Source organism: the organism of the source record quoted next, unplaced genomic scaffold, assembly GCF_019419815.1.
Source record: "Pyrus x bretschneideri cultivar Hongxiangsu unplaced genomic scaffold, Pyrus_bretschneideri_v1 Contig27, whole genome shotgun sequence".
In the NCBI taxonomy this organism is placed as follows: domain Eukaryota; kingdom Viridiplantae; phylum Streptophyta; class Magnoliopsida; order Rosales; family Rosaceae; genus Pyrus; species Pyrus x bretschneideri.
Window position 1 is genome coordinate 5,931,787 of NW_025999579.1, and position 12,219 is coordinate 5,944,005.

At 35.8% G+C, this 12,219-nt stretch overlaps 2 protein-coding genes across 2 annotated transcripts; one reads left to right on the top strand and one right to left on the bottom strand.

Annotated features, from left to right (window-relative positions):
• Positions 1-4,129: 4,129 nt before the first annotated feature.
• On the top strand, positions 4,130-5,641 carry LOC103950008 (F-box protein At5g50450). The gene is made up of 3 exons (XM_009361158.2): positions 4,130-4,425; positions 4,516-4,678; positions 4,775-5,641. Exons 1-3 carry the CDS (start codon positions 4,256-4,258, stop codon positions 5,504-5,506), a joined length of 1,065 nt encoding a protein of 354 aa, XP_009359433.2. The 5' UTR covers positions 4,130-4,255; the 3' UTR covers positions 5,507-5,641.
• Positions 5,642-8,280: 2,639 nt separating this feature from the next.
• LOC103950007 (deoxycytidylate deaminase) lies at positions 8,281-11,048 on the bottom strand. The gene is made up of 9 exons (XM_009361157.2): positions 10,712-11,048; positions 10,464-10,539; positions 10,233-10,272; positions 9,997-10,055; positions 9,853-9,890; positions 9,568-9,631; positions 9,217-9,270; positions 8,855-8,956; positions 8,281-8,563 (listed from the first exon to the last, which is right to left on the bottom strand). Exons 1-9 carry the CDS (start codon positions 10,897-10,899, stop codon positions 8,507-8,509), a joined length of 678 nt encoding a protein of 225 aa, XP_009359432.2. The 5' UTR covers positions 10,900-11,048; the 3' UTR covers positions 8,281-8,506.
• Positions 11,049-12,219: the final 1,171 nt, after the last annotated feature.

Genomic DNA, 12,219 nt, shown 5'->3' on the forward strand with positions numbered 1-12,219 from the left:
TTAAAGTCAATTTATTATATTTCGTATAAATAAGTACATATTCATATTATAAAAAAAAATAGATAACTATATTGGGATACATAAATTGCAAAATAAAATGATATATAGATCATAGAGTATTAAAACAATATTGAAAACATGTGATTCAAGCATATAATGAGTGTTCGTCTAAGTATTCAACAAATCTCTTACATTTTATTAAAAATAAAATGAAAAATTAAAGTTATCGATCTTCTGTTTTAATGAAAATTACGACCTAGACGGATGCCTAGGCAGAGACGGAGCCACCAAGGGACTAGGGTCCTAGGCTCATCTTGACTTATGTGAAAGGTGTATGAAATCAACCAACGGCGCCAAGTTTTTATTTGCAGAGGTGTGAACCTCAAGGAAGAAGACGAAGCAAACGACGTCATTAGGCTGTTTTGGTTTTAAATTTGGTTGACTGTTTAATGAAACGATGAGTTAGGCAGGGGAGTTTTAAAAGAGACATGCAATTTTAAATGGAAAAAGCAACCCCACTACTGGTTCAATTCTCTCAGCTAGGACTACTAGTTCAATTCTCTCAGCTAAGAGTAATATACACCCTATAATTTTCTAAAGCAACCCACCTTCTTTATTTGCAGACCTCTTCCCCCTATCCTTCTTTTTCTACTTCTTTGTATTTTCTTTAGCCTTCCAGTCTACCTCTTACTTGGTTGTTTGGGTTTGTACATATGTCGCATATATATATATATATATATATGTGTGTGTATATATATATTTATTTATACATACATGTGTGTGAAAGGCCCCTCCTCACTTAAAATTCTGGCTCAGTCACTGTGCTTAGGCAGGTTTAAGCAGATGCCTAAGCAAGTCTAGACGTCATTTCTTAATTTTCAAACGTTTACTGATTAATCAGGACGTTAGGCAGCCGCCTAACGCCTAAGCAGTGTTAGACGAGAATTTTTAGAATAGTGCATGACGTTACACTTGCATGAAAATTTGAAACTTACAAAATGGTTTATGTGCCGAACTTCCACGTTTAATTCACGAGAAAAAAAAAGATAGGCATGTACACATTGTATGGTAAGGAGTTGTTTGGATTGAATAAAGTAAGGTCCTACTCGTACCCAATTTTTTTATGGAGATTTAGTCCGAGAACACGATGAAAAATAAGATCCTTCGTAAGACTTGGAAAGTTTGGCTTTTTCGTCACTCATGCAGGCGGCCTACGTAAACTAAAAGCCAATAAACATGTTTTTCATGCTGCTTCCATGAGAACTAAGCATATATCATGGGGATTTAAACCAAATTAATTTGAAACTTCGTTTATAAATTAAAAATAATCATGTTTTAACATTTTGTGTATGTGTTTTCTTTAAGTGAAATTTTGATGAATTATCCAATTGGTGGCAATTTGGCGATTATGCAATCAATAAAGTTATCTGGACATATGCACTTGGTGACATACTTTTCAACATACGTGAGCGTTACTGTTCTATGTAAAACCCCACATGCATTAAACAATATGCTAATAAGTGTGTTAATTTTATGCATTTTTTTTTTTTTTTTTTTTTTTTTGGTTAAGTGTTAATTTTGTGCGTTCAAATAACATCATCCTTAAATAATTGTCTTATACGCATATTTCGTTAGAAATAACGGAATCTGCAGAAAACCCAAAAACTGGTCATCTTAGAATTAAATCCAGAAGCTCACCTAAACTCGTTTTGGGACAAATGGGGACGGATTCCACCAATTTTTTCTTTCTTTCTAAGGTTGTATGCATATTCCCCCACCTATTTATTCAAAATACTACTGCAGATAAAACCTAACCCTTTGATTCTTTTTAATGTATAAAAAAATACTAAGGCGTGTTTGCTTATAAGGAATAGATTTGCGAGTATTATTTTTAGAGTGCTATTAAACTTACCTCAGTGTCTTATTTCTCCACCCATATTATAAGATTCTCACCCGCCACAAAAAGTTAAAAACTTGAAATGTTATCTTCCCACCAACTATTATTCCTAAAATAACCTTTATATTGAAATTATTTTTCTTTTTATTTTTATTGAGTAAAACAAAATCTACAAAGACACAATTCAATTGATCAAGATGCACAATAAGGATCGCATCTTTACAATACATTTTACACAATTCCCCGCGTCTTCTCCATCCTCCAGCACCCCACCCACCCCGAGAACACCATGTTCCACTTCATCTGCGCCTCCCACAACAATTAGTATGTGTATTGTGGATTGTGGACAGACAAGCCTTTATCCTAGTTTTCAAGGTTGTTTGCTGGTATTGACAACAAAAACAAACAGCTCAAATTAAAATGGCCAAAGGTATAGGGGACTTGGATTTTTTGAAGATTTAAAAAGGTGGGTTGTTCTAGAAGATGGGGAAGAACGAACCTGACAACCTAGAGGGTAGGGGTTTTTCTTTTCTTTGGTCTTAGATATCGTTTTACAAGAGAGTAAATTTCGTATTAAATTTTTTATTAAAAGATGGATGGGAAAATAAGACAATGGGATGAGTTTATCACCACTCTATTTTTATTCATATGTTTATTAAAAAATAAAGAGTAAAAAGTAGGTATATCTCTATATCTGAAAAACTAAGGTACGAGAGAATCAGAGAAAATGGTTTATCTTATACCCGTTCATTCTTATCCCCATACCGAGTAAACATATGCTAAATTATTATTATCTTGTCTATTCATATTGCAATTAAAATGGATTTGTTTTCTTAACTATAAAAATAAATGGATGTAAAAATCCAGTGTGCCCAACTTGATCTAATTAATTATTGTGTGTTGTGACCATCCTAGTAATGAATATAAATTACAGAATTTGGTTACAATACTTACAAGTTCCTTTACTACTACTAAAAAATGTGATGGAAGAACTCGATTATTCTGGAGTTTATCAGTCTATTTTTTTCATCTATTTCTAGGGTACAATATTTGATAATAGAGAATGCAATACATCATTATGAACACGCCAATTATAAAAATTTGAAGGAACAACAAAAGGTTCAACATTGTCTTGCACGTTTTAAGTTTTGATTATAAAACGTTACTGTAACAATAATGCTATCATATTACATTTACTTACAACCTCACGCAAATATATAGTGCTCACTTGTATTAAAAAAACAATCCAAATACCATCGAACCTTTCAATTCCAACTGTCATGACAATTTAAGGCCAATGGTTGTGATGTTAGTTAGTGGTGAAATGCCTTGGTTGATCGAGCTCTACTATTTAACCCACTCTGTCAGTTTCAGCTGTTCCATCTCTATAATTTAGATGAATTTTATGGAACAGGATCTCATCCGGATCCTTATAAACTGAACTTTCTGATTAAGGGATTCGGACCATTGAAATTTGATTCAACGGCTACAATTATTATAACTTTTAAAAAGATCCCTATTTGTAGTCGTTGGATTAAATTTCAACGATCTGGATCCTTTTGTCAGGAGGCTCAATTTCAAAGAATCTAGAGGGGATCCGGTTCCGAATTTTATCATTGCTTATTCAATAATTTGTAATAATCTTTTTTAGAAATTATTAAAAACTCCTAGGAGAATTATAAATAAAAAGAATTTGGGAAAAAAAATCCAAGGTGAATTCGGCAGAACAATAGGGTGTACCGTACTGGGCCTGCACCGGCTGGCCTAAAGCTCAGTCTGGGTCCACAACGAGTCTTTTGACCAGTCCTTTCGTCTCACCCAAATCGCTAAAACCGGAGAGAGTATCCTATTTATTTCTCCAACATCCTCTCCGGATCCTGGTAAGAATTTTAGGGATTTATAAATCATATCCGTTTATCATATATCATATTATTAGTTTTTATCAAATATTATTTGTGTTTAATTTTAAATAAAAATATTTAAAATAATTTCTGATCTCATGATATACAATAAACAGACGATTCATGAATTTCTAGAATTTACACAAAAATAATCCAACAAGAATCCGGCTTCTTTATTTCCCACTAAAAATTAATTAAAGCAAATATAAAGCTTAATCAAGGATTAATATTTAATTCTCTTCAAATCAATCTCGCGGGTCCCACATAGTGGCTTGTCGTTTGGTCTCCCTCCTTCCCCTTGTATATAAGTCCGTCCAGACGTCATCGTTCTCGACTTTTATCTCCACCCTCATAAAACCCACAAACATCCAAACAACCACCGTTTCCATACGCACAGAGAAAGATCGAGCTTGGATTATGTGAAGATTCTGCAGAAGAAGAAGAAGAAAAGCTAAACATGGAGGCGGCGACGCTGCAAAGAAAAAAGCTCAGAAGCTCCCGCCGATCACCCGCCGCCGCGAAGTCGGATTTCTTTGACGGCTTGCCCGACGATCTCGTTGTCTTCGTCCTCTGCAAGCTCAGCTCCTCTGCTTCCTCGCCGTCCGATCTCATCAACGTCCTCATCACGTAAGCGCCGTGACCTCGGATTTCTTATTTTTCTAGCTTGCTCTTGATGAATTTCTCGTTTTAATTTTTGGAAAATAAAATAAAATATAGTTGTAAGAGATTGAACCGGTTAGGACTCCACTCTCTGGTGTTATCAAAGGCCGGTCCAAAAGCATTTGCAATCCGGGCCAAGAACTGGTCCGATTCGGCTCACCGGTTTCTCAAACAGTGCGTCACCGCCGGTAACATTGAAGCTTCCTACACTCTCGGAATGGTCAGTCGCTTAATTTTATCTTATTTATTTTCTGTTTTTTTAATTAATGTAATTTTCTTTTATTTTTGGAAAATAATTTCGCTTTTTTCGCTACAGATCCGATTTTACTGTTTACAAAACCGAGGGAGCGGGGCGTCGCTCATGGCGAAAGCCGCCATGAGAGCCCACGCGCCTGCGCTGTACTCGCTCGCCGTGATTCAGTTTAACGGCAGCGGCTACTCCAAGAAAGATAAGGACCTGCGAGCTGGCGTGGCTCTCTGCGCGCGAGCCGCTTCCCTCGGCCACGTCGACGCGCTTCGCGAGCTCGGCCATTGCCTCCAGGACGGTTATGGAGTCAAGCAGAACGTCACCGAGGGACGCCGCTTGCTTGTCCAGGCCAACGCGCGGGAGCTCGCATCCGTTCTACGCTCCTCCGCGGCGTGGCGGTCCCACCACCACCAGCACTTCTACGCCTGCCTGACGGGGCTGGTCAGCTGCCCACTGCTGAGCGACTTCGGGTGCAACGTTCCACCTCCGGAGCTCCACCCTGCGAACCGGTTCATGAGGGAGTGGTTCGGGTCGGGGCGGTGGATGGCGGGGCAGGGAATGAAGATGTGCTCGCACGTGGGCTGCGGGAGGCCCGAGACGATGCCGCACGAGTTTAGGAGGTGCTCGGTTTGCGGAACGGTGAATTATTGCTCGCGTGGGTGCCAAGCGCTGGATTGGAAGCTGCGACACAAAGTCAAGTGTAAGCCGATCGAACGGTGGCTGGCGGTTGACGGTGAGGCAGTGGAGGAGTTGGGGGGACCGGTGGAGGGTGAAGAAGGTGACAATATGGCCGTTGGATAATGAACTGATATTTAATGGAAAAGAAAAATATGCGTTTTTATTTTATATGTTTTTTTTTTGTTGGTTAAAAATTAAAATTACAGATGTATATTGCGTCATATATAGAAAGCGTAAATAGTATTCTATATTGGACTACTTTTTTTTTTTTTTTTTTTCACAACGCTATATTTTACACTCGAGAGAGGGCGAAATTTGGCTAAGATATACAATAGGCAACCTAATTTGATATCGAATTCATTATCTACGAAATTCGAACTTAAGATCTCTTGTACTTTTTACCTACAAGTGAAAAAGAATATTATCATACTATAATACTGAGTGGCTATATTGGACTTGATAATAATAGGTTAATGGCGCGTTTTCGTAATCGTAATGAAAGTAGGAGGAATTGAATTGAGGAGAAGTTGGAATGGGAAGTTAGAATCAGATTCCTGTTGAAGCTAATTACTTAAATGTTCTGGAATCGGAATAGAATTTCATAAAACTGTTTACTAATTCAGCAGAATCGGAATATAAACCAATATGATTACTAAAATGCCCTTGTCCCAAATCAAATATTTTATATACCTTTTTTTTAACAAAATTTGATATAATATATAATAGTAAGAAAAAAGCAAGTGAGCTCCTAAAAGGACTTGCGTTAGGTAAAGATGAGAATATACATATAAGGCTTACATGATCCTCACCCCTGGGCGATGTGGGATCTTACAAGGATAGTCTTGGAAATAAAAAAAGCAAGTGAAGGCATAAAGGGAACAAAAATGTCATTCCGATTGTCCAAGCAATCAAGAATTGGATTACCATCTATATGTAGAGAATCCAATTCCACCGATACAAGGAATTGAATTCCAAAATTTGTGTGGGCCCCACTGCCTTTTTTATTCCTTTATATTTAGTAAACACTGGAATACTCCATAATCGGAATTCAATTCCACAAATTTCATTCCGATTATGGATACGTAAACACGTCCTAAGTTAGTAGGGTGTGGGGGGCAAATTCGTACTTACATATTACAAACCCCACAAAAACATGCATGCAAAACGCAAGGAATATGGAGTTGGAGTTGTTCTATTCTATGTTATATTATTGTCATGGTGTATAATTAGACGTAATAGGATTTGATTAAGTTGCGGTGACTTTTGTTAAATTATGCTAGAAAGTAGAATTTTTGACACATATGGAATCATGTGATGTTACATCTTACAAACCACCGTTCATATGGAATCACGAAATGGTCATTGGTTACTGATTTTTAGTCATGTTTTACTGCCCAACCCTGGTAATTACTACAATAGATCAAATGTCAAAGTGTTTTCTCATCTGAAACTATTTTCCCTTTTTTTATAAGTAAAAACAAAAAGTGAAAAATGAAAACGAAATGGTCATAGGTTGCTGATTTTTAGTCATGTTTTACCGGCCAACCCTGGTAATACTACAATAGATCAAATGTCAAGGTGGTGAAGTTTCATTAGTTGGAAATGGTTGAACAAAATTAACCATACTCTTCCCAGGAATCATACTTTGAACTTCTGTTTAGTTGACAAAATTAAGCTTTCGTTTTTTCAATGTCGTTTTCATCGTAGGCCAGCCAACCGAAGAGAGGCATCCAGTGACTCTTCAACTCCAATTGCACTGGTCAAACTTAACTGGGTGCTCACAAAACAAACAGATTTAGACCGACAGATGTTTTGGTTTGATTTTTGGAGGTGGGTTGTTTGTCCTCACATTTCCATGCTCTTCTTATGTCTTTTTGTTTGTGTGGTCACGGTTAAGCCACGTTAACATTTTATATTCCTATTACTTTTTATTTTATTACTTTTATAAAAAATTAACATAAAATATTAACATGACTTAACCGTGATCACACATCACATGAAGAAATGAAAAAAATATGAAAATGAAAAGGGAGACCATCCACCTCCTTGATTTTTTGGTCTTGAAAACTAAATTTGCACGGATAAAATGATCTGACGGATTGACGTGCACCAAAAAATTTAGACTTAGATTCTCTCTTCTCCATTCTTCTTCTTTGAATCGAGACCCTTTAAATAAAATCTAATAGTTGGGAGTTACGTTACATATTTAATGAGCCTTATTTTATTAATTTTATTGCTTTTTTTTTTTTGTCAGAAATTTGATTACTTTTACTCAATAAAATAAATAAGAATAAGGCTCACTGAATACGTGGCATAATTCCAAACCGTGAGAAACAAACTTTCCATGCACATTACAGTCAACAAATTTGGGAAAGAGTTCTAACCGTCAACTTCTTTTTTTTCTTATTATATTTTACACATTTGCTCATGATCAACAATATTATGTCATGATCAACAAAAAATAAAAAAAGAAGGGAAAAATGGACTGATCATAAACTACATGATCAAGAGTAGTACATCAAAGATAACAACAAGAGTAACGATGCCAGTCAAAAACACCAATAAATAGACTTATCAAACTCATTTCGTGTTACATGCAACAGGATTCAATCATAAATACCGACAAATAGAGACTTATCAAACTCATTTAATGTTACATGTAGTGGGGTTCGGCCATAGACATCGACAAATAGAGACTTATCAAACTCATTTCATATTACATGTAGTGGGGTCTTCTAGTGTTGTAGATAATAATCTTCTTGTTGATTCCCTTCTAATCCGTCCTAAAACGACACGAATGGTACTCTGATACATGGTTTTCCATATCTTCCAAACTTTTTCGGGCAGAAATATTGAAATCGGAAGATGAAAAATCACTTCCATACAATCACAATAGGTTGTTAACGTCTCGTGAGTTCATATGATTCGGTATCTTCTATTTCATAGTTCAACAACAGACCAGAGTGCAGAATTGAAAATAAAACATTGTACCTACAAGTGATTCATGATTCAAGAGACAACAACCAAATACTAGATGCTTACACACGAGAGGGATTCATGATTCACATTTTCACCGAGCATGAAGGTCCGTTTACCGGTTTATGGTAACGAACGATACGAAATCTAGGGCTCCTCAAACTTGACTAAAAGTTGGTTCAGGTATGGGTGATGTTTCCTGACCTGCAATTGAGACGTAAAAACACAGATATCAGTTAAGTTTTCGGCTCCTGTGTTATGGATAAAGGATTTGCAGGTTGACTCAATTGGATAACACTTTGGAGGTTCACACAAGCAACCTCGTACACACATTAGCGTTTTAAAGGGAAAAATTAGCGAGACTATTAGGGACCGCTCATCAAAACAAGGAAACGTCAAGCTGAAGAGATTGAAAGCCTAATGTTCTAATTTCAAAAGCATATGCAAAATCAAAATGAATTTAATAGAACAGTTCAAGAAGTGAATGAGACATACTTTCACACCGGCCAATGATAGTAGTTTATGGGAAGCAATGTAGGCAACATCTGGATTGTTTAACCTCTTTTCCACAAAATATATAACTTCCGTGACTCCTGACTGCAAATAAGAAGCAATTGGCAGGAAAAACAAACTGGTTAGACACTGGCAACGTACCACATAGAACGTGCAAATACTCAGGTTCTTGAAATTTCAAGGCAATAAGAATAGATTACCATCTCTTTACATGCTCATTACTAGAGTTTTAGCGGGTTGGAGAGGGACTAGGAAGGGAGGGGAAGGCGGGAGATGGGAATGACATAAGCATGGTTATTTCAGATATACCCTAAAATACAAGCACAAAGAAGCAAAGGAAGAACCTGAATAATTATCTTGGCACACTCATTGCAGGGGAACATGGTCACATAAAGCCTCTGCAAAGAAATAGAGAATAAGCATTCAAACAGTACTTTCAGTCACAGAGGGCAACGAAACAGAATAACCACAAAATGGAATGAAGGAAATATAGTAAACCATCATTTAAACTTAAGTACATTTTAGAACTTGAGTTTCTACCAAACATATCCACGTAAAAGTCCCTCAGGGTCATCATTTCGTCAAGTTGGTTGAGGACAACATTTTAGTTCGAATCCACATTATAATACTAGGTCAGCAGATGGAGATGATATATTCGTAGTTAATGGGAATGGGTAAGTGTAACCAGAAGTAACCTGTCCTGCAGCAGAAGCATGATTCGTGTTTAGGATAGCATTGACTTCAGCATGACAAACATAACTGCAAAACGAAATCAGAAATACTAAGAGAAATAACCAGAGATTTGAAACCAGTATACAATGAAAGCACAAGCATTGGATATGATGTGATAGCGGTGGGATGATAAATTTGACTGGTGCAATGGAAAGAAAACAGATATTAGATTCCAACTTCAGAATAAGTTCAGAGTAAACAGCAGACCACGAGTTAGAAAATTAATTTAAGAAAGCAGAAACACTTACGGATACTTTGTCTCCAAAGGATCCCCAGTTTTGGATTTCTGAACAAGAAAGGACAGCTTTACCAATTACTACTGAGTACTGACCATAGCATCATATAATCATTCTTTTTTCTTTGTACAATTTCATCAAATAGTGTAGACAAACCTTTGCCCAAGGAAGCTTGTCATCCGAACAACCTCTCGGGAACCCATTATATCCAATTCCTGAAAAGAGAGAAATTGGCTGGAAGTCAAAGGAAACTACATTCGCAAAAGTTCAATGATCATAAAAATAATAATCAATGGACAATAAGAGCCATACAATCACTGAACAATATACTACGATATAGTTTATAATTCGGCTTTATTTGGATGTAGAGTTCACGTCAACAAATCCCATACCTAGAATTACACCATTTTCACTCACCAAGCATGCTCCAACCTGTACACCACAAATACAAAACATAGCACCAACGACCAATCAATATATTGTCTAACTCACCAAGTTCTTATCAGACCACAAATCGAAGAAATTTGCAACACTCTCATTGCTAATTCTCAAAAAATTAATTCCTCCTCATTTAATCACAAATTCATCAGCATGCATACATAAAAAAAGCAGAGAAATATGACCTGCCTGTTAGGATCTTTGGATCTTTCAGCTGATAAAAATGCAATTGCCATGAAATAATCATCCCATGATAAATATCTGCAATCAAAACAAAAAACACAATTAAAAATTAAAAACCCAATAATAATATGAGTGAAATTATCCATTTTTGTAAAATTTGTAACTAATTACTCATATATTTATTACTGCAATAGAAAAGTATGACCAAAATCAAAGGGCTTTATGAAAAGATGGAATTTTGGACACTAACCCTTCGCGCTTTGAGGGGTCGAAAGGGCTCTGAGAAGAGCATTTCCTGGAAACGACGCCGTTTTTCGACAAATCGAGTTTGGGGGACTGCCTCTTAGGGTTTGAAAAGAAGAAACGGCAAGTGAGCGCAGAGGCCAGGGCACCGAAAACGGCCGCGGTGGAGACCAGGGCGAGCTCGCGGGAGTTCATTGAATTGGAAAGGGAGAAACTTCCGCCTCACTGTCACTTCCGAGAATATTTCCAGCTTCGAGTTATGGTGGTAGAAGAAGTAGCGGGAAAATTAGGTGAAGAATTGGGGAAGATACGGAAACGCGCGGCAAAAAGCGGTTGGTGAATATAGTAATAAAAAAATGATGTTTTTATATAAACGCCTTGTTTTTAAATGTTATAAACTAAATATCTATTTTTTTGGTAAATTTGATTAAATATTTTCCCTACCATTTTGGTACTTTAATTTTTTCTCATTTTATTTCATTAGAAGTCTATTCACGTTAGCATTTCTTTTTTTTTTCTTCCTATTTTTATGTATCTCTTATTATGATGATTTAAGATTTTTTATTTTTTATTAAATATTATTTTTAGTAAATTAAATAGAATGCAACAAAACTCGTTGTTAGGTACGTTTAATTATAATGGTATATTTAGTTACTTGGTACATTTGAATTTTTGCTACGTTTGTTTTCAAAACATAAGTTTTATTACTTTTTGTCCTAATAATAAGGAATTACTTTAATTAATTAAATTTTTTTTTTTTTATAGAAAGAGTCGTTAACAATGTAAAAGTTTAAATTACGTTAATTAAATTTTTTTTTTATATGAAGAGTCATTAATCAACGGACAATAGCCTTTTTGTTAATTCAAAATTATATGATTTATTCTTTTTATTTAGCATTATCTACAATAATAAAGATTTATCTCCGATCAATTAAAAGTTGCTCCAGAGACTTATCTACCAAAAAAACAAGACTATCTAGAGCATTGTGTATGAATCAAACATATTTTTAAACATTTCCAAAAAGATGAATATTCACTTTAATATAGTTTATAATTGGGTACATTTTACTTCAGGGTTAGTACGTTTTCGTTTGACGTTGCACTACAACAGTTTTGGTGTTTTACGACTTGAAATTTATGGCGTATAGTACTAGCATGTCTTAAATGATATTATTCACAACATTCGTAAAGTTCATGTCGTAATACTTGCACATAATCTAGCATTCACAGCATCACTTTTGTGCAAGTCGTTAAATAAAAATATTTACGGCGTAAACATTGTGTGTCGTATTTAACAATTTACACGACGTACTTTCCTTCTCTTTTAAGGCATCGCGTTATGTCGTAAAGTGAATTTTATATATCTTTAGGTCCCTACCTTTTATGGCACGAATCATACATTGTAAATAATGATTTCAAACTTCGCGCCCAAACTTTCCCACTCCACACCTAACAAAAAATGGACAGTGGGAAATTATAGCGCTAGAATGAAATATCAAACAAGTGAAATTCTAG

Excerpts from the sequence above, each read along its gene's own strand:
- LOC103950008 (XM_009361158.2), top strand. The coding sequence starts at position 4,256 with ATGGAGGCGGCGACGCTGCAAAGAAAAAAGCTCAGAAGCTCCCGCCGA. Across the intron at positions 4,426-4,515 it reads CTCATCAACGTCCTCATCAC|TTGTAAGAGATTGAACCGGT; the intron begins GTAAGCGCCGTG and ends AATAAAATATAG. Across the intron at positions 4,679-4,774 it reads CTTCCTACACTCTCGGAATG|ATCCGATTTTACTGTTTACA; the intron begins GTCAGTCGCTTA and ends TTTTCGCTACAG.
- LOC103950007 (XM_009361157.2), bottom strand. The coding sequence starts at position 10,899 with ATGAACTCCCGCGAGCTCGCCCTGGTCTCCACCGCGGCCGTTTTCGGT. Across the intron at positions 10,056-10,232 it reads TGAAAATGGTGTAATTCTAG|GAATTGGATATAATGGGTTC; the intron begins GTATGGGATTTG and ends CTCTCTTTTCAG. Across the intron at positions 9,632-9,852 it reads CCTTTGGAGACAAAGTATCC|TTATGTTTGTCATGCTGAAG; the intron begins GTAAGTGTTTCT and ends TTCGTTTTGCAG.